The sequence below is a fragment of the Falco cherrug genome, chromosome 10 (genome assembly GCF_023634085.1).
Source record: "Falco cherrug isolate bFalChe1 chromosome 10, bFalChe1.pri, whole genome shotgun sequence".
Classification (NCBI taxonomy): Eukaryota; Metazoa; Chordata; class Aves; order Falconiformes; family Falconidae; genus Falco; species Falco cherrug.
In genome coordinates, this window is record NC_073706.1 from 19,312,274 (window position 1) to 19,331,341 (window position 19,068).

The following is a 19,068-nucleotide window of genomic DNA, read 5'->3' on the forward strand; positions in this document are numbered from 1 at the left end:
GGGCGGGGCGGCGGTGGCGGCGGTGGCGGCGATGGCGGAGCTGCGCGCGGCGGCCGCGGGTCCCGGCCCGGCGGCGCTGCCCGGCCCCATGGCACTGCCAGTGGGGCCTGGCACGGCCCCTGCCTTGCCCTCACCGGCGGCGGCGGGCGGCGGGGCGGGCCCGGGGGCGGGCCCGGCGGCAGCAGCGGCGGCGGCGGCAGGGGGCGGCGGCGGCGGTGGCGGCGGTGGCGCCGGGGCGGGCGGCGCTGGGGCCGGTTCGGCCCGCGAGGGCTGGCTCTTCAAGTGGACCAACTACATCAAGGGCTACCAGCGCCGCTGGTTCGTGCTCAGCAACGGCCTCCTCAGCTATTACCGGTACGCACCGAGGGCCTGGCCCCGCCGCCCCCGTCCCGCCCCGCCGCCCCGCGCCTCCTCCTTCCCCCGTGACCTTGGGCCCGGCCCGCTGTCCCCGCCGCGGAGCCCCGGGGGCCGGTGGGGGATGTCTGGGGGGAGGGGTGTCATCCCCGGGCCAATGCGGCCCCGGTGCCCCCCGGTGCGGGGCAGGGCTGTCACTCCCCTGCCCCGTGGAGCGGCCGCTGGACCTGTGACTGTTGCCGGGGCGTGCCCTGCCTGCCCTCCCCCTGTCCGCTGGGGCTCGGTGTGTCCCCCCGAGCTGCCACCGGGGCCGCGCCACACCACACACCCCCCACCACCACCCCCCGGCCCTGCTGCCGGTGGGAGCGGGGATTGGGCGGGCGGCGGCGTTACCGGAGCCCTCAACGTTGTGCTACCCCGAGGGGACACGCGAGCCCGGCTGCGGCGGGGGGGGGCTGGCCTTCCCCGGCCCCGCCGTTATTCATGGGGGAAGCGGAGCCAGCGAGTAGCTGCCAGCTCCGGTTACCGCCTGGCGGGGCGGGGCGCTGCCCGCGGCCCGTGCTCGGGGTGTCCCAGCAGCCGGTCCCCTCCGGCAGGCCCGGCCCCGGCCCGGTGGCGGTGACGTGGAAGGGGTGTGCCGAGCTGGCACGGCCTCGCTCTGCGGGGACTTCACCCTCTGCCTGGGCCGGGGACTGGGGCAGTGTGGTGGCCCCCGAGCCCGCTCCTGGGGGGGCGCTGAGCCCTCTGTCCCTGCCGAGGGCCTGCGGACCCCTCCCCGTTGCCCCCCAAAGTGGCATTGCCAGCCTTGGCCCCGTTCCGGCGCTGGCAAAACCACCGCAGGCTGGAGCCGGCACCCTATTAATAGCCCTGCCTGCGGGGCGGGGAATGCCAGGCCCTCTCTGTGCCCCCCCCCAGGGCTCGGCCCCCACCGGGGCCAGGCCATGGGGCGCTTCCTTCCCCCGGCCCCCTCAGTGTGCCCCCCTCCTGCCTCCCCATGCAGCTCCAAGGCGGAGATGCGGCACACCTGCCGCGGCACCATCAACCTGGCCACGGCCAACATCACCGTGGAGGACTCCTGCAACTTCATCATCTCCAATGGCGGGGCCCAGACCTACCACCTGAAGGCCAGCTCGGAGGTGGAGCGGCAGCGCTGGGTCACTGCGCTGGAGCTGGCCAAGGCCAAAGCTGTCAAGATGCTGGAGGAGTCAGGTATGGCCCGCGCTCCTTCGCACCCCCCCCGTGAGCCGGCGTGTGTTCCCTCAGAGCCAAGCAGCACGTGTCAGCCCCCTGCGATACCCGTGTGGGTTCCCTCTGCAGCACACAGCCCTGTTCTCAAGCCCCCTCTGCCAGCTAGAAACACAGCCTGCTTTTCCCCGTCCCTCTCCTGTGCTCGTTGGAGCACTGTGTGGTGACAGCGTCACAGCCTGTGGCCTGGGGTGCTGGCAGCCACTCCCCAAGCAGGATTTGGAAGGGCTGGCTGTGTCCATCCACGTGTGAGCTCAGCAGTGCCGTCCTGCCAGCATGAAGCTGGCTTCCCTGCTGCCCCACTCCAGCTTGAGGCGCCGCCAGCAGCCTGGCACACGCTTTCCTGCTAGCGGGACTGCTTGTGTGCCAGGAGAACGGCCATCTGCTCCGAGCTGCCACTCCCTGCCCCGGCATCGCTGTCCAGGATGCTGTGGTGGTGGCCAGGAGTGCCCCACATGCGGCTCCCAGCCCTCAGGGAATGGGGGGACCTCCTTCTGTGCCTGTCCTGGCAGCCCTGCGGTCAGAGCCTGGTGTGGCTCAGCAGGCAGGTGCTCCTGTGATTCCCAGCACGTGGCTTCCCCATCTCCTGGGAGGAGAGAGGCCCCACAGGGCCATGCTAACATCCCTTTCTGCTGGCAGATGACTCCGGCGACGAGTCGGTGTCACAGACGGACAAGACGGAGCTGCAGAGTACACTGCGCACCCTGTCCAGCAAGGTGGAGGATCTGAGTACCTGCAACGACCTGATCGCCAAGCATGGCACGGCCCTGCAGCGCTCCCTTAGCGAGCTGGAGACCCTCCGGCTGCCAGCCGAGAGCACTGAGAAGATTAAGCAGGTGAACGAGCGAGCCACCCTCTTCCGCATCACCTCCAATGCCATGATCAACGTGAGTCTACACCCCACCCCATGGTCCAGGGCAGGGGGGGTTCCACGGGGCGGTTGACCCCTGTACTCAGACCGTGCGCTGATGGGGCACCGTCTCCCCCCTAGGCCTGCCGAGATTTTTTGATGCTGGCCCAGACCCACAGCAAGAAGTGGCAGAAATCGCTGCAGCATGAACGGGACCAGCGTATCCGACTGGAGGAGACACTGGAGCAGCTGGCCAAGCAGCACAACCACCTGGAGAGGGCCTTCCGTGGTGCCACCGTCCTGCCTGCTGGTGCATCTGGCACCGGTGGCTCTGCCAAAGGTACCACCCGGCTCCCGGGCGCCCCTGCGCCGCGTGCTGGGGGACCGGTTGAGGGGCAGTGAGCTGCAGCAGCGTGGCATGGTGTGGGACAGGGATGGGGGAAGCTGGCAGCACTGTGCCCACAGAAACCCCCAGCTGCTTCCAGGCTTTTTCCTGAGCCAGCTTCAGCTTCCTTCATGTTGCTGACCCCAAGCGATAGGTCTGTCTGGTCTCTGCCACACAGCCGAGGTGCTGTGGCACCTACAGCTGGCAGCTTGCTGCCCTGCTGCACATATAACCATCTCGCTGTGCCCCTGCTCCTCCTAAGCCTTGTCTGCCATCCCTCAGTGCACCTGGCTGCTGGTGTCGGGGGACCCTCCAGGGGAAACTGGGAGGAACCTTGAACTCGCTGCCTCAGCTGCCCTGTCCCCTGCTCCCCAGATCCATGCTGTCCTGCGAAAGGAGACTTGAGTGATGAGGATGATGACAACGAGTTCTTTGATGCCCCAGAGATCATCACCATGCCAGAGAGCATGGGCCACAAGTGAGTGCTGGGGTGTGGAGCTGCCCTCCCGCTGCCTGCACCCTGCTCAGGACTGATTCTGCCCCTCTCCTCCCCACCAGGCGCACCGGCAGCAACATCAGCGGCACCAGCAGTGACATCAGCCTGGACGAGCAGGTAGGATGAGGGCTTTCTGCTGGCGTTATGTGCTGGCTCTTGGAGGAATGTGGCTGGTAGGGGGAGTGGCTGCAAGGCAGGGCTGGGCTGGGGGTGCCCCGGTTCCCTCGGAGGGGTGGGGAGGTCACAGCGGTGTTGCAGGAGCCCTTGTCTCGCCCCCAGTACAAGCACCAGGTAGAGGACACCAAGAAGGAGAAGAGAACCCGCATCCCCTACAAACCCAACTACAGCCTCAACCTCTGGAGCATCATGAAAAACTGCATCGGGAAGGAGTTGTCCAAGATCCCTATGCCTGTGAGTGGTGATGCAGCTGGTGGTGCTGGCAGGTGGGCGCAGGGCACCCCAGGACCACTCCCTCTTACCTCTTGCTGCTTTCCAGGTGAACTTCAACGAGCCCCTGTCTATGCTCCAGCGCCTGACAGAGGATCTGGAGTACCACGAGCTGCTCGACCGGGCAGCCAAGTGTGAGAGCTCGCTGGAGCAACTGTGCTACGTGGCCGCCTTTACCGTCTCATCCTACTCCACCACCGTCTTCCGCACCAGCAAACCCTTCAACCCCCTCCTTGGGGAGACCTTTGAGCTGGATCGCCTGGAGGAGAATGGCTACCGCTCCCTCTGCGAGCAGGTACCACCAGCCCTGCTCCTCCGGGCCCACCGGTCTGCTGGGAGTGGCTGGCACTGACCTGTCCCCTCTCCTGGCCAGGTGAGCCACCACCCGCCAGCTGCTGCCCACCATGCTGACTCCAAGCACGGTTGGACGCTTCGCCAGGAAATCAAAATCACCAGCAAATTTCGGGGCAAATACCTCTCCATCATGCCTCTGGGTGAGCACTGCAGCCCTGGGCACACCTGCCGTGCCAGGAGACGCTTGAGGAGGGAGTGTGTCTGGTTTGGGGACCACCGGAGTCTCCATGGACCGGGCAGGCTCCCAGGGACCGTTCCCAACACAGCCTTCCTCTGCAGGTACCATCCACTGCATCTTCCACTCTTCCGGCAACCACTACACATGGAAAAAAGTCACCACCACCGTGCACAACATCATCGTGGGCAAGCTCTGGATAGACCAGGTGGGATGAAACGCCAGCGATGGGGCTCCCTGGGACACGTTTGTGCCCAGAGGCGTGGATCCCCCATGCCTTGGTTTCCCCTGTCAGTGGGGAAGGGGCTGGGGGCTGGCTCTGAGCATCCCCTCCCCTCCACAGTCGGGTGAAATAGAGATCGTCAATCACAAGACGGGTGACAAGTGCAACCTCAAGTTCGTTCCTTACAGCTACTTCTCACGGGATGTGGCGAGGAAGGTAGGGGCACGGGGAGGCGTGAGATGGGCTGGCATGCTTGTAACTCCCACATGGCTTGATTCAGGCTGTCCCCTGTCCCGGCAGGTCACTGGGGAGGTGACAGACCCCACGGGGAAGGTTCATTTTGTCCTGCTGGGCACCTGGGATGAGAAGATGGACTGCTACAAGGTGATGCTGGGTGCTGGGGAAAACGGAGCCGAGGGGCGGCAGAGGGCCCATGAAGCCGAGGACAGCCGGGTGCTGCTGTGGAAGAGGAACCCGCTCCCGTGAGTTAGGGACATGGGCTGAGGTGTCCCAAGAGCTGGAAGGCCAGCTCCAGCCCCCGGTAAGGGGCTTGGTGTGAAGCCCGCTGGCAGAGGGCTGAGGTCTCTCCCTTTCCCTGGTGTAGGAAGTACGCGGAGAACATGTACTACTTCTCGGAGCTGGCACTGACGCTTAATGCCCCGGAGAGTGGCACGGCACCCACCGACAGCCGCTGGCGCCCCGACCAGCGCCTGATGGAGAACGGCCGCTGGGACGAGGCCAATGCTGAGAAGCAGCGGCTGGAGGAGAAGCAGCGCATCTCCCGCAAGAGGCGTGAGGCCGAGGCTTCCAGGGCCACCGAGGATGGTAAGAAAGGGGCCAGTGGCCCCCACCCTGCTCCCTGCCTGCCCCCCCACGGCCCTCACCCCCTCCCTCTGTCCCCCAGGCCCCCCCCACGACCCCTACAAGCCGCTGTGGTTTGAGCGCAAGAAGGACCCGGTCACCCAGGAGCTGGCGCACGTCTACAAGGGTGGCTACTGGGAGAGCAAAGAGAAGCAGGACTGGAGCTTGTGCCCGGACATTTTCTGAGCCAGCGGGGAGGAGCGGCGGGGAGGGGGAGGCAAAGGCCAGCCGGCTGCCGGGGGCACTTGCCGCAGGCCCCCCACCGTCTGTCTGTCTGTCCGTCTGTCTTAACTGCCCGTCTGTCCCCATGCGTCGCCGGGAGCGCCGGCTGCGCTCGCCTGCCGGGGTTGCCTTAGCCGATCCAAACTGACCTTGATGCCGGGGCAGGGGGCGGGAGCCGGCATGGCCCCCCCAGTCCACTCCGGCTGGTGGGGGCGGGGGGGGCAGGGTATCCCCTTCATCCCATACAGGCGCGCTTGGTCCTGGCCCCCTCCCCGGTGCAGTGGAGATGGTGCCCTGGGGTTGGGGGGAGCAGCCCCCTGGGGTGGGGGCACAGCTCTCCCAGGGGGGGCAGTCAGTGTGGCCCCCGGGGAGGGCAGGGGCCAGCTCTGCCCGGGCGGTGGGCACAGTGGGGCGAGCCCGAGGCTGGCCTTGGTCTCTTTGCCCCCCCTCCCCCACCCCCCCCTTTTTTTTTTTTTTTTTTTCATTTCCCCTTATCCCCCACACCCCCAGGCATATGGGTGCTCTCTGGGGGGTGGGAGGGCCACACTCCACCCCACAGCCTGTTCTATAGGTGTATATTATATATATGTAGAGAGCAACTGGGGTTCCCTTCCCCCCTGCCCGCAGCACCCCAGGGGAGCGGGCACCCAGCCAGCCCCCCAGCCCCCCCCGTCCGGGGGTGCCCCATCCCGGGGTGGTCCCCAGACATGGGGCTCCCCCGCAAGGTGCCTTCCCTGTAGGTTGTTTAGGGCAGGGGGGGTCCCCGGTTTTGGCGGAGCAGGGCGGGGGTGTCTCCCATCCCATCTCCAGGGCGCAGCAGGCCCCTGCACCTCCAGACACTACAGAGGCTGGGAGATGCGCTGTGGGGGGAGGCAGCGGGGGTCTGTGCACCCCCAAATCTGCAAAGTGGGGGCGTATGATGCCTTTTTTTTTTTTTTTTTTTTTTTTTTCCTTCTCTCTCTCCAGAAAAAAAATAAATTAAAATCTGTGAATGCCCCAGCTTGGCTGTGCCTGCTCTGTGGGGGGGGTCGGGCTGGGTGCTGATCCCAGGGGCCCTCTTGTGTGTGGGGGGAGCTGAGGGAGCACCCACTCCCCCCAGAGGTGCTGTACCCCCAAAAATGGGAGTAGGTAGCGCGCCGAACAGGGACTTGAACCCTGGACCCTCAGATTAAAAGTCTGATGCTCTGCCGGCTGAGCTACCCGGGCAGCTCCTGGTGTACTATGGGGGGCACTGGGGGGGGCACGTGTTCCCCACCCTTCCTCCTCCCTGTCTTCCCACTATGGGCTTCTTGACATGTGCCCCTCCTCGATGCCACCGTGGGCACCCAGTTGCGATGGAGGGCCACCATGCCCCCCCCCCCCCCCCCCAAGATCCCCGTGCCCCGCCCCCTCGCCCCGTTCCCAGAGGTCCCCAAGTGTCACCCTGACACCCCCCCCACCTGGGGAACACGGCTTCTTGTCCCACTCGCCCGTCCTGCTGCCCTGGGGTGCGTGCTGGGTGTAGGTGGTGGGACCCTCTGTGTCCCCCAAACTCCCCCGCCTGCCCCTCAGACCCCGGGGAGGCCCTGGGGCGCTTCCTTCCCCGCCGCGCCGCCCCCCCCCCCCCAATAAAACGGAGCCAGGGGCTGCCAGAAGTGGGACTCAAATGCATGGGCACACTCACCCACGGGCATTAACTGCAAGAGGTGACCCCACATTTTTGGGGGCTTCACCCCCACCCCACCCGTGCTGCCTCACAGGGGTCTGTCGTGGGGGTCCCCATGTCTTGTTGCCCCTCGCCCAGCAAAAGCAGCGACTCTGGTGGGACTCGAACCCACAACCTTTGAATGGCCGCCCCTGTTAGAAGTCCAACGCGCTCTCCCTTGCGCCACAGAGCCACCCCTAGCCCCCCCGGGACCCCCCCACGGGCGGGGACACTCCATGGACAGGGACACCCTCCGTGTCCCCCCTCGGTACCTCCTCAGTCCCCCCGTGTATCCCCTCCGTATCCCCTCGTGTGCCCCCTCTGTCCCCTCCTGTTCCCCGTGTCCCCCCCGTTTTCCCCCCGTGCCCCGGGCTGGATGGGCGGGCGGGGGCGCCCCGTCGCCGGCTCCATGGTGTAGTGGTGATCACGTCTGCTTTACACGCAGAAGGTCCTGGGTTCGAGCCCCAGTGGAGCCATCGCCCCCAGACCCGTATTTTTGGGGAGCCCCTCGCCCTCCCACGACGCCACCCCACCGGGGGTGACCCTGTCCCCGGGCCTTGGGGATCCCTGGGGGCGCATCCGGGGGGGTGGGGTGTCCCCCCGTACCCCCACGGTCTGCATGGGCCCCCCGCGTGCTGATTGGCCAGCTGGCGCAGTAGGTGTGTGTTTATTGGCCAGCAGAGCGCTCTTGCTGATTGGTTGATGCTGTGGCCTCTGTCACGCTGATTGGCCAGTTAGAGCAACACATCGCAGAGTGCTGGTGCCTTGGCCAGCGGTTTGGGATGCTGACTGGCCGGCCGGTTGCAGCGCGGCTGCTCATCCAGCCAACGGCAGAGCGCGGGTTAACACGAGCTGCCTGTACCCCGAGCCCTGCCTGTACCCCGAGCCCTGCCTGTACCCCCCGAGCCCTGCCTGTACCCCCGGCCCTGCCTGTACCTCCCCGTCCCCAGGCGCTGCCCCCCCCCCCCCCCCCGGGGTGGGCAGGGGCTGGGACGGTCCCACCCCACATCCTCTCCCAAAGACCAGCAGACACCTTCCTCCAGCTCTGATCAAGGGGGTTTATTGGGTCCCCTGCCCATCCCACACCCCCCCCCCCCAGTACTGCTGCCACCCCTGGGGGCTGTTGGGCCTGGGGGGGGTGAGGGTGTTGTGTCTGCCCTGTTGCCCGATGCAGGCGCAGCTCCAGCTGTTCACTCTGAAGCCTAATGCTGGCAGAGAGGTTGGGCTGGCGGGTGGGCAGGGAGCGCCTGACAGGGATGGGGGATGGTGGGGGGGGGGGTCCCCCCTCCTGCCCTGAGGCTTCGTTACCGGGTTGACAGCATCATAACGAACTCTGTGGGGTGAGGGAGGAGGGTGTGAGGGGACTCAGAGCTCATCCCCCCACCGCAGCCCCCAGCCACCTGCCGTGGGGAAGGGGAGGCCCCTCACCGTCGAAGTCCACGTGCCCGTCCCCATTGAGGTCCACGTCCTGCAGGATTTCATCCACCTCCTGCGCCTTCAGCTGCTCCCCCAGCAGCGCTGCGATGGCCTCCCGCATCTCCGCGCTGCTGATCTCCCCGTCCCCGTTCACATCGAACTGTGGCACCCACAGGGGGTGGTCACCCTCCTCACCGGCCCCATCATCCCCCTCCAGAGCCACAGTCACCCTCCCCTCCATGCCTGTGATCACCCCCATGGTCACCGTCAGCCATGATCTTCCCATGGTTGCTGTCCCCTCCATGCTTGCAGTCACCCCCGTGGTCTCCATCACCCCATGGTCTTCCTGTGGTCACCGCAACCCCATGGTCATTATCACCCCATGGTCATGGTCTCCCCATGGTCTTCCCATGGTTGCTTTCCCCTCCATGCCTGTGGTCACTGTACCCCCATGGTCACCATCCCCCATGGTCTTTCTCTGGTCACCCCCATGGCCACTGTCACCCCGTGGTCTTTCCAGGGTCATTGCCCCCTCCATGCCTGCAGTCACCTGCATGGCCGTGGTCCCCCGTGGCGGTGGCCATACCTCACGGAAGGCGATCTTGAGCTCCCTCACGCCCACCATGTGGGCTGTCTCCTCCCGCAACTTTGGCCCCATCATCTGCACAAAGTCCTCAAAGTCCACGCGGCCGCCCACTGCACACAGGACAGGGACAACTTCAGCGCCCCCCACCCCAGCCCCTGGCCCTCTGGACCCCTCCCCAGCCCCACGGCAGCCGGCCCCACGCTCACTCTTCATCTTGATGTGCTGGGAGATCTCGATGAGCTCCATCTCGGTGGGCATGTACCCCAGCGTGCGCATGCAGGTGCCCAGGTCCTTGTAGCTGATGTACCCGTCCTGGTCCGTGTCAAACTCCTTGAAGGCGTCCAGCAGCTCTGCCCACACACGTGGGGACATGTGGGCACATGGATGCCATCAGGCGTGGGGGTCCCCAGGCACTGCGTCACCCTGGGGCATCTCCCTCCCTGGGTGCCATGCTGTGGTACATGGCTCTGTGGCACTGTGCCCTATGGCAGAGCCCTCCGGGACAGTGTCCCCACGGCACTGCGCCCCACAGCAAAACTCTCCATGGCACGTGTCCTTGTGGCACTGCACCCCATGGCACATCCCTCCATGATGTGTCTCCTTGGCAGATCACTCCATGACAATGTGTCCCCCTGGCACTGTGCCCAATGGCAGATCCCCCCCATGTCATATGTCCCCATGGCAGATCCCTCCATGGCACTGCGCCCCATGGCAGATCCCTCTGTGGCACATGTCCCCATGGCAGATCCCTCTGTGGCACATGTCCCCATGACAGATCCTTCCATGGCACATGTGTCCCTATGGCAGATCCCTCCATGAGAACATGACTCCCATGCCTATGGCCCACCCCAGCCCCCCAGCACCCCTGTTCCCCCCCGCTCACCGTCCAGCTCCTCCGGTGACAGCTCCCGCTCCTGGGCCGGGCACACAGGGTGGGGACAGAATCAGACCTGGCTCAGCACCCCCCCACCCCCACCCCCAGCAAACCGCTGTGTCAGCTTTGTTAAGCATGGGACAAAATTAACTCCAGCGGGAGGGATTAGAGGGATTGGAGGCAAAGCCTGCCCTGCCCCATGCCTCTGTCCCCTGCCCTGGCCCCCACGTTCCCTCTCCTGCCGCCCAGCCTGGAGCTGCCCCAGCCTGGGACCCCCAGGCTCCAGACAGGATTTGTCCAGCACCCATGGGTGCTGCGTGCTGCCGGAGGTGGGAGAGCAGCATGAGTCCCTTGCAGAGGTCTGGCAGCTCAGCTCCCCTGGCTCAGACTTTCACTCTGGGTGTCCCCTCCATCCCCAGGGTCCCAGAGTGTCCCTGTCCCCAGCGCCCCTGTATCCCCTCCATCCCTGGCGTCCCAGAGTGTCCCTGTCCCCCAGTGCCCCATAACCCCTCCATCCTCAGGATTCCAGAGTGTCCCTGTCCCCAGTGCCCCCATGTCCCCTCCATCCCCCAGGGTCCCAGAGCATCCCTACCCCTGACCCAAATGCCCCATGTCCCCTCCATCCCAGGGTCCCAGAGTGTCCTTGTCCCCATCCACACTGCCCCTGTGTCCCCTCCATCCCCAGGGTCCCAGAGCCCCATGTCCCCTCCATCCCCAGGTTCCCAGAGCATCCCTGTCCCCATCCACACCACCCCCATGTCCCCTCTATCCCCAGTGTCCTGGAGCATCCCCAACCTTGTCCCTGTGCCTCCATGTCCCCTCCATCCCCAGGGTCCCAGAGCATTCCTGTCCCCACTGCCCCGGTGCCCCCTCCATCGCCAGCGCCCCCCGCCCCCTGCCCTGCTCTGCTGCCCCCACCTTGCCGAAGACGGTGTTGAGGAAGGGCGAGTAGGTCTTGTTGGCGGCAGCGTGGGGGTCCCCGGGGCCCTTCTTGCTGTTCTTCTGCCCGTGGCCACCATGCCGGGACTCAGAGCCAGGGCTCTTGGTGCCGGGGGGGCCGCCATTCTCAGGGGGTTTGGGGGTTTTCTCACTTGCCTGCCCCCCTTTCCCCTTGTCCGGGGCCTCTGTGTCCTTGGGGGTCCCCTTGTCCCCCGGGTGCGTGGCATGGGGCCGGGGCCGGGGCCGGGTGGGCTGGCGGGCGGGTAGGCAGGGAGCGGGACCCTGCGCTGGCCAAGCCTTAAGAAGGAGGCAGGGAAATCCTCTTACACCCCGACGTGCCCCCCACGCCCCCCCCCCCGTGGGCTCCCTGGACACGGGCAGTGCAAAGCCAATTAGCAGTGATTAGCGGCAGGAAACGGCACCTGGCCACTGACACCCTCTTGCCGGGACAGAGCCACGAGGTCACGGCACCGCCAGCGCCGGCCGAGGGTCCCTCCGCTGGCACTGACCCATGTCCCCACTCCGTGGCCACCACCATGTCCCCAGCACCAGCACATCCCCAGTGCTCTCACCCCACACCGACTACCAGTGTCCCCAGTGCCAACCCACGTCCCCAGCGCTCTCACCCATGGCCACCTCCCATCCCCCCAGCACTCAGGAGGGACATGACAGCCGTGGGTGCTGTGGCGAGCGCAGCCCCCCCGTGCCCCACGATACCATCAGCCTGGCTCAGCCACCACAGGATGAGTGGCAGCAGGAAGCCAGCACATGATGGTGAGATGCCATCGCAGGGACGATGCCAAACGTGCCCCCCCCCCCCAGCACCCGCTGGCACAGTCACACCACACACAGATCTATGCCCCTGCCCAGGGGGTCCGCGCTGTCTCCAGACCCCCACTCTGATGCTGTGTGGGGTCCAGCAGCGGGTGGCCATAGGTGAGAGCGGGTCCTGCCCCATGGCCACCCCCCCTGCCCCATGGCACTGCCCCAGAGCACTGATAGTGCGGCCGTTTCCGCTCTGCCTGCGGCTGTTGCTAATGGGGTTCCCTGGGCCCCCCCACCCCCCGGCTGGGTGGGGAAACTGAGGCAGGGCTTGCCCCCCCCCCAGAGCTCCCTGCAGGCACAGACCCAGCGCCTGGGTGGGGGGTGAGAGGTTTGAGGGGGGTCACTGCCGGAGGAGGGGGGGAGAGAGGGGGCAGAGCTTCACCGCTGCAGCCCTCCCACCCGCTCCCCACATATAGGGCGCCCCACAGCCGGGTGCCCCCCCACCTGCCGCCTCTGCCTGTGCTCTCCCCACTGTTAAGGTAGGTCCTATGTTATTTACTGCCCTGGAACCCCGCAGCAGGGGCTGGTGGGGTACCCCCGGGCTCGGCCGGGGCAGATGGAGTTGGTGGGCACATGGTGGCACAGCTGGTGGGGGACAGAGATGCCACAGAGGAGAGCGGGGGGGGGCACCCCAAAAGGAGGGCAGAGCAGGAGTAAGCCAGGCTGCCGCAAGGCAGGGGGCCTCTGGGGTGGCCCTGGGTGGGCACTGGCATGGTGCTGCAGGATGGGGTGACACGGGAGGGGGTGAGACCAAAGGGACATGGGAAGAGGTGACACCAAAGGGGGTGGCACCCCTTCCCGCAGCCCTGAGCTGCCCACGCCGCCTGCAGTGCTGGAGTCCAGGCGATGGAGCTGAACGCCACGCTGTTCCCCCCGCTGCTCCTGCCACCCCCCGGCACCCTGACGTGGGACAGGCAGCTGCAGGTGGCCTGCGCGGCGCTGGGGCTGCCCGCCAACGCCTTCACCCTCTGGCTGACGGGCTGGCGCCTGCGCTGCCGGGGACTGGCCGCCTTCATCTTCAGCTTGGCTGCCTCCGACTTCCTCTTCCTCGCCAACTCGGTCCTGCAGATCTGGTCAGTGGCCCACCGTGACCAGGGGCCTCTGGACACCCCGCTGTGCCGCCTCCACCGATTCCTCAATGGCTTGGGCTACTACAGCGGGCTCTTCTTGCTGGCGGCCATCAGCCTGGACCGCTGCTTGCTGGTGGCCGCCCCGCTCTGGTACCGGTGCCGGCGGCCGGCCCGCTTGCCGGCGGTGCTGTGCGTGGGCGCCTGGCTGGTGGCGGGTGGCTGCAGCGTGCCCGACGCAGCGCTGTCAGTGGCAGATGAGCTGCTGCCCGGGTTGGTGGTGTGCCGGAGCCAGAGGGGGAGCTGGGACGTGCCGTTGCGTTGGCTGGAGGTGGTGGTGGAGGGGCTGCTGCCCTTCTGCGTGGTGGTGGCTTGCCATGGGGTGGCCCTGGTGCTGGCCCGGTGCCGGAGCAGCCGAGGCGGCCACCCGCTCACCCGTTTCCAGTACATCGTGGTGGCCACGCTGAGTGCCTACGTGGTGCTGCATCTGCCTTTCCAGGTCACCCAGCTGCTGCACCTGGTGGTCTCTGGGCCCCCTGACCACCTACTCTACCTGCTGGGGCTGGCCTTCAACCTCAGCAGCTGCCTCAACCCCTGCCTCTACCTGCTGCTCGGCTCCCGCACCTGCCATCACCTCACCCGCCTGCCACGGGCGGCCCTTGCCCGCCTGCTGCCTGCCACCAGCACCCCTGTGCCACCCACTGCCCTCAGCCCCGTGCCACCTGCCACTGGCACCCCTGTGCCACCTGGCACCGGCATCTCTGCACCACCCTCCACCGTCACCACCACGCCACCCACTGCCATCACCCCTGTGCCACCCACCACCCTCGCCCACCTGCCGGCCGAGGCACCCGTGGGGTCCCCACCAGCAGCTCCATGAGCTGCAGCCCTGCCTGGCGCAGCGTGGGGTGGGGTGGGGCCAGGTGTGCCCCCACGTCCCCGCTGCGTCCCTGGCTGGGGAGACCCTCACCAGGCCCCACGCGGTCCCTGGCTGGGGAGACCCTCACCAGGCCCCACGCGTGGGCCAAGCCCCATGCCCACCCACCCACCCACCTAAACGGGGTCTCGGTGGGGCACAGCCACCCCTGGGGACGTGGGGCAGAGTGTGGTGCTGGGAGGCTCAGTGGGTCCCCACGGGAGACCCGTGCCCAGCCACCGTGGAGGGGCCCTGCCCCACGGGGTGCCCTATGGGATGGCCCACGGGGACCCTGCCCCACGGGGAGCCCCCGCCCGACCCGATGCCCCCCTGCCCCCCAAGGTACCGCCGCCCCCGGTGCCGTGGCCGCCCCCCCGATCCCGATCCCGCCCCCGCCCCCTGAGGCGCATGCGCGGGGCGGGGCGATCAGTCACTTCCGGCCCCGCCCACGCCGCCGCCGGCCCCGCGCGCCGCTGCCCGCTCCCACCGGCCCGGCCCGGCCCCGGCCCGCCGGTGAGTGTGGGCCTGGCCTCGGCCCGGGCCCCCGGCACAGCCCCCCCCGGGCACGGCGGCTCCCGGTGCCGCGGGGGTGGGGCAGCCCCCGGGCCCGGCCTGGGGGCACCGACCCCGGACCCGGACCTGGAGCGACCGTCCCCCGCCCCCATCCCTGGCCCCCGGGTCCCCATCCTCCTTCCTGACCCCACCCCTGGCCTTGTTCCTGTCGCCTCACCCAGCAGGGCCAGCCCTGTCCCCATCCTGTCCTTGTCCCTGTTCCCATCCCTGTCCCCATCTCTGTCACCTGACCCAGCAGGACCACCCGTGTCCCTGTCCCCATCCCTCTCCCTCACCCAGCAGGCCACCCCTGTTCCCATCGCTGCCCTTGTCTGTGTTCCCATCACCTGTGCCTTACCCAGCAGGACCATCCCTGTCCTTGTCCCCGTCCCCATCCCTGTCCCTCACACCAGCAGTACCATCCCAGTCCCCATCCCCCGTCCTTTTCCCTGTCTCCATCCCTGTCCCTTACCCCAGCAGTACTTTCCCTGTCCCCATCTCTGTCCTTGTTCCTGTCCCCATCCCTGTTCTGCTCCCCTGACCCCGACAGTGCCATGCCTGTCCTTTCTGTTCCCATCCCTGTACCCAGGGGCACAGCCTTGTCCCTGTCTCCATCTCTGGAGGGGCCACCCCTGTCCCCACAGCAGGAGGGACACTCCCTGTCCTGTTCCGAGCCCCCATCCCCAGGATGCCCCCTGAGCCCCCCGCCATGGGGCAGGGCAGGGAAGGGGTTTGTTTGCCTGGCGGGCACAGGGCAGCCCTGGCTTCGCACTGCCGGAAGGGGCCGAGCTACCCTTTACCCGGAGCGGGTGACAGGGATGGGGACAGGGACAAGCTCCCCCCACCAGCATTCCATCATCCTTAGTGGGGACACCCCCTTGCCCCAAGGCTGGGTGCCTCGAGCCACCTCCCCTGTCCCTGGCTGGGCCCTGGCTCTGCCCCACATTTTGGGGGTGCCCACGGTGTGCCCGGAGCCCGGCGCTGACCGCAGCACGGGGTGCGCCCCAGCCATGTCGTTTCGGAAGGTGGTGCGGCAGAGCAAGTTCCGGCACGTTTTCGGGCAGCCGGTGAAGACGGAGCAGTGCTACGATGACATCCGTGTCTCCCGCGTCACTTGGGACAGCACCTTCTGTGCTGTCAACCCTTCGTTTGTTGCCATCATCGTGGAGGCCAGTGGTGGCGGCGCCTTCCTTGTCCCTGCCCCTGCACAAGGTGCCGGCGGTGATACCGGGGTGCTGGTGTGGGGAGAGGGTCTGCACTGGTGAGTGACCCCCTCCCACCCCATGTCCCCTTTGTCCCCAGACCGGGCGCATTGACAAGTCATACCCCACGGTGTGCGGGCACACGGGCCCCGTCCTCGACATCGACTGGTGTCCCCCACAACGACCATGTCATCGCCAGCGGCTCGGAGGACTGCACCGTCATGGTGAGGGGGTGGCGGAGGGCTGGGGGATGGCGGAGGGCACGGGGAGGGGCCCCCACCTTTGCCTACTGCCCCCTCTGCCCTGGCAGGTCTGGCAGGATCCCCGAGAATGGGCTCAGCCAGCCCCTGACGGAGCCGGTGGTGGTGCTGGAGGGGCACTCGAAGCGCGTGGGCATCATCACCTGGCACCCCACTGCCCGCAACGTCCTGCTCAGCGCAGGTACCGGGGGGCCACGGCAGTGGGGAGGGGTGAGGTTTGCTGGGGGGACACACGTGGCCGAGGTGACCCACCTTCTCTCTCCCAGGCTGCGACAACGTGGTGCTGATCTGGAACGTGGGCACAGCGGAGGAGTTGTACCGCCTGGAGGGGATGCACCCCCGACCTCATCTACAGCGTCAGCTGGAGCCGCGACGGTGCCCGCTTCTGCACCGCCTGCAAGGACAAGAGCGTCCGTGTCATCGACCCCCGCCGCGGCAACCGTGGTGGCCGTGAGTCCCCCGGGGGACCTGTCACCCTGCCTGTGTCCCCAGAGTGCCATCTTGCCCTGGTCTTTGGTGGGAGACCCCCCCAGCCCTGCCCTTGTCCCCCGGTGCTCCCCACTGTCCCATGTCCCTTGGGTGCCCCTGTCCCCTGGGACGGTGGGATGGCACTGCTGACCCCCCCCAACCCATCCCCAGGAGAAGGAGCGGGCGCATGAGGGTGCTCGGCCCATGCGGGCCATCTTCTTGGCTGACGGCAAGATCTTCACCACCGGCTTCAGCCGCATGAGCGAGCGGCAGCTGGCGCTGTGGGACATGGTGAGGAGGGCGCCGGGGGGTCCCATGGGACCAGGTCAGGGTGCCCCACGGTGCTGACACGCTGCCCCACAGGAGAACCTGGAGGAGCCCATGGGGCTGCAGGAGCTGGACTCCAGCAACGGGGCTCTGCTGCCATTCTATGACCCCGACACCAACGTGGTCTACGTCTGCGGCAAAGTACGGTGTCCCCCACCTCGTCCGCCGCCCCCCCTGCCTCACCCCAGACCCCCGCTAATGCCATGTCCCCAGGGCGACTCGAGCATCCGGTACTTTGAGATCACGGAGGAGCCGCCCTACATCCACTTCCTGAACACCTTCACCAGCAAGGAGCCGCAGCGGGGCATGGGCTGGATGCCCAAGCGTGGGCTGGATGTCAACAAGTGTGAGATCGCCAGGTGGGTGTGGGGACACGGGAGGACAAGCCCGGGGGCCCCCATTTCCCCCCCACAGTCCCCAGGAACCCCTCTGTGTGTCCCCTGCTGCTGGCAGGTTCTACAAGCTGCATGAGCGCAAGTGTGAGCCCATCATCATGACGGTGCCAAGGAAGGTCTGTGGCAACTTGGGGGGTGCGTGGTGGTGGGGTGCACCACCTTGGGGCACACAGCACTGTAGGGGTCCCTGGGCAGGCCGTGGGAGCTGGTGGGTGTCCCTGGGTGGGGGTCCCTATGGGGGCTGGGTGGGATGTCCCCAAGAGCACTGATAGGGGTCCCTGGGCAGGCCATAAGGGCTCAGTGAGAGTCCCCAGTCATGCTGGTGGGGGTCCCTAGGCAGAACACAGTGCCTGGGTGGGGGTCCCGGTGTGGCTGGGTGGGGTCCCTGGGTAGAACGCTGTGTCTGGGTTTGGGGGGTCCCCAGTCAGGCTGGGCGGGGGTCCCAGTGGGTGCTGTGTGGGGTTCCTGGCCAGAACATGGGGCTGAGTGGGGGTCTGCATGGGGGCTGTGTGGGGTCACTGGGTAAGAACACAGTGCCTGGGTGTGGGGGTCCCCATGGGGGCTGGGTGAGTGTCCCCAGCAGGGTCCTGTCACCCCCTCTGATTGATGCTGGGGGGGCCCGCAGTCGGACCTGTTCCAGGACGACCTGTACCCCGACACGGCGGGCCCCGAGGCAGCGATGGAGGCGGAGGAGTGGGTGGCAGGCCGGACGGCGGGGCCGGTGCTGGTGTCCCTGCGCCAGGCCTATGTCCCCAGCAAGCAGCGGGACCTCAAGGTCAACCGCCGCACCCTCCTCCACGAGAGCCGCCCCCCTGCTACTGCCTCCGGCTCCACCACGCCGCCCAGCACGCCCCCCGCTGCGCCTGCCCCCACCCGCCTCAGCGCCCCCCCGGCCCTGGGCACCATCCCCACCGCGCCCACGGTATGTCTGGGGGGGCTACGGAGTGGGTGGGGCCACGGAGTGGGTGGGGTCTCTGGATGTAGCCATGCTGGGGAAATGGATGGGGTCTTGATGGGGCAGTGGGTGGGACTAAGGTTGGGTGGGGCAGTGGGTGGGGTGGTGGGTGGGGTCAGTGTGGGTGGGATGGGGCAGTGGGTGGGATTTTCTGCATGAGTGTGGTCAGGGTGGGTTGGTGGGTGGGGTTGGGGCAGTGGGTGGGGTTATCTGCGTGGGTGTGGGCTGGGTGTGGCCCCGGGCGTGGCTGACTGGGTGTGCAGGGCGGGCGGCTGGAGGAGGTGCTGCAGGAGGTGGCGGCGCTGCGGGCACTGGTGGCGGAGCAGGGCCAGCGCATCGCCCGCCTGGAGGAGCAGCTCAGCCGCCTCGAGAACGGCCACGTCTAGGGACCAGCCGACCGCCCTCAGGGACCACCACCCCCAGGAGCTGCAGCTGGGGACCTTCCCCCACCCCCCGGCCCCCTGGCAGGGACCATGCCTGCGCCCTGGGGTCCCCCAAACCCTCTAACCCCCTGGGGTGCCCCTCCCACCCCACCGCTGCTGGGTTCTTCTCCCGTCGGAGGGCTGGCCGCCCCCCTGGCAGCTCCCCCCTCACCCCCATTGCCTTACTGGGTGCTGCTCCCCCCAAATCATGGACCACTCTCTGCTCCCCCCCCTCCCCGCCCCACATCCTCAGGCTGGGGGCTGCTCCTGGGATCAAACATTACCCCCTGCACCCCCCATCCCCAGGCAGCGTGGGGTCTTCTCCCCTTCCTGTGGGGCCAGGGCACAATCTGCCCCCCAACTGTGGAATATCGTCCCCCCTATAATTTGGGGGCTTCTTCACCCTCCCCCTCGTGCTGTGTCCCCCCCTCCTCCTTACAGTGCAGGGTCAGAAACTATATTTTCACTCCAAATAAAGGACTTTATAAGAAAAAGTGCTGGATGAGGCTGGGGGCTGGGGCAGAGGCATGCTGGAGCGCTATGGGGGGGTTTGCTGTGGGGTTGGGGG

General features: G+C 67.3%; 4 protein-coding genes and 3 non-coding genes across 7 annotated transcripts; 4 read left to right on the top strand and 3 right to left on the bottom strand.

The window, feature by feature from the left end:
* Positions 1-10: 10 nt before the first annotated feature.
* Positions 11-6,591, top strand: OSBP (oxysterol binding protein). Its single transcript, XM_055722678.1, has 14 exons — positions 11-354; positions 1,355-1,563; positions 2,239-2,486; positions 2,591-2,789; positions 3,210-3,312; positions 3,393-3,447; positions 3,610-3,741; positions 3,827-4,072; positions 4,151-4,271; positions 4,411-4,514; positions 4,650-4,745; positions 4,830-5,011; positions 5,134-5,354; positions 5,434-6,591. The coding sequence occupies exons 1-14, from the start codon at positions 32-34 to the stop codon at positions 5,574-5,576; spliced, it is 2,382 nt and encodes a 793-aa protein (XP_055578653.1). The 5' UTR covers positions 11-31; the 3' UTR covers positions 5,577-6,591.
* A 153-nt stretch (positions 6,592-6,744) lies between these two features.
* Positions 6,745-6,818, bottom strand: TRNAK-UUU (transfer RNA lysine (anticodon UUU)). The gene has a single exon. It is a non-coding gene; the product is annotated as a tRNA-Lys (tRNA).
* A 586-nt stretch (positions 6,819-7,404) lies between these two features.
* Positions 7,405-7,489, bottom strand: TRNAR-UCU (transfer RNA arginine (anticodon UCU)). The gene is given in 2 exon segments: positions 7,405-7,440; positions 7,453-7,489. It is a non-coding gene; the product is annotated as a tRNA-Arg (tRNA).
* Positions 7,490-7,699: 210 nt separating this feature from the next.
* On the top strand, positions 7,700-7,772 carry TRNAV-UAC (transfer RNA valine (anticodon UAC)). The gene has a single exon. It is a non-coding gene; the product is annotated as a tRNA-Val (tRNA).
* A 585-nt stretch (positions 7,773-8,357) lies between these two features.
* Positions 8,358-11,649, bottom strand: CABP4 (calcium binding protein 4). The gene is made up of 7 exons (XM_055722563.1): positions 11,621-11,649; positions 11,091-11,478; positions 10,182-10,212; positions 9,505-9,648; positions 9,299-9,408; positions 8,725-8,872; positions 8,358-8,629 (listed from the first exon to the last, which is right to left on the bottom strand). The coding sequence occupies exons 1-7, from the start codon at positions 11,647-11,649 to the stop codon at positions 8,601-8,603; spliced, it is 879 nt and encodes a 292-aa protein (XP_055578538.1). The 3' UTR covers positions 8,358-8,600.
* A 698-nt stretch (positions 11,650-12,347) lies between these two features.
* Positions 12,348-13,973, top strand: GPR152 (G protein-coupled receptor 152). Its single transcript, XM_055722680.1, has 2 exons — positions 12,348-12,415; positions 12,767-13,973. Exon 2 carries the CDS (start codon positions 12,783-12,785, stop codon positions 13,881-13,883), a length of 1,101 nt encoding a protein of 366 aa, XP_055578655.1. The 5' UTR covers positions 12,348-12,415; positions 12,767-12,782; the 3' UTR covers positions 13,884-13,973.
* A 1,074-nt stretch (positions 13,974-15,047) lies between these two features.
* CORO1B (coronin 1B) lies at positions 15,048-18,994 on the top strand. The gene is given in 14 exon segments (XM_055722679.1): positions 15,048-15,667; positions 15,669-15,683; positions 15,774-15,845; positions 15,847-15,905; positions 15,993-16,114; positions 16,200-16,270; positions 16,272-16,373; positions 16,375-16,383; positions 16,573-16,692; positions 16,765-16,869; positions 16,942-17,087; positions 17,182-17,239; positions 17,749-18,045; positions 18,342-18,994. Coding segments are annotated over 14 exon segments (1,677 nt in total). The 5' UTR covers positions 15,048-15,289; the 3' UTR covers positions 18,465-18,994.
* Positions 18,995-19,068: the final 74 nt, after the last annotated feature.

Excerpts from the sequence above, each read along its gene's own strand:
- OSBP (XM_055722678.1), top strand. The coding sequence starts at position 32 with ATGGCGGAGCTGCGCGCGGCGGCCGCGGGTCCCGGCCCGGCGGCGCTG. Across the intron at positions 1,564-2,238 it reads CAAGATGCTGGAGGAGTCAG|ATGACTCCGGCGACGAGTCG; the intron begins GTATGGCCCGCG and ends TTCTGCTGGCAG. Across the intron at positions 5,355-5,433 it reads TTCCAGGGCCACCGAGGATG|GCCCCCCCCACGACCCCTAC; the intron begins GTAAGAAAGGGG and ends TCTGTCCCCCAG.
- CABP4 (XM_055722563.1), bottom strand. The coding sequence starts at position 11,649 with ATGGTGGTGGCCACGGAGTGGGGACATGG. Across the intron at positions 11,479-11,620 it reads GCCACGGAGTGGGGACATGG|GGAGCCCACGGGGGGGGGGG; the intron begins GTCAGTGCCAGC and ends GCCCGTGTCCAG. Across the intron at positions 8,630-8,724 it reads CGGGCACGTGGACTTCGACG|AGTTCGTTATGATGCTGTCA; the intron begins GTGAGGGGCCTC and ends CTCACCCCACAG.
- GPR152 (XM_055722680.1), top strand. The coding sequence starts at position 12,783 with ATGGAGCTGAACGCCACGCTGTTCCCCCCGCTGCTCCTGCCACCCCCC.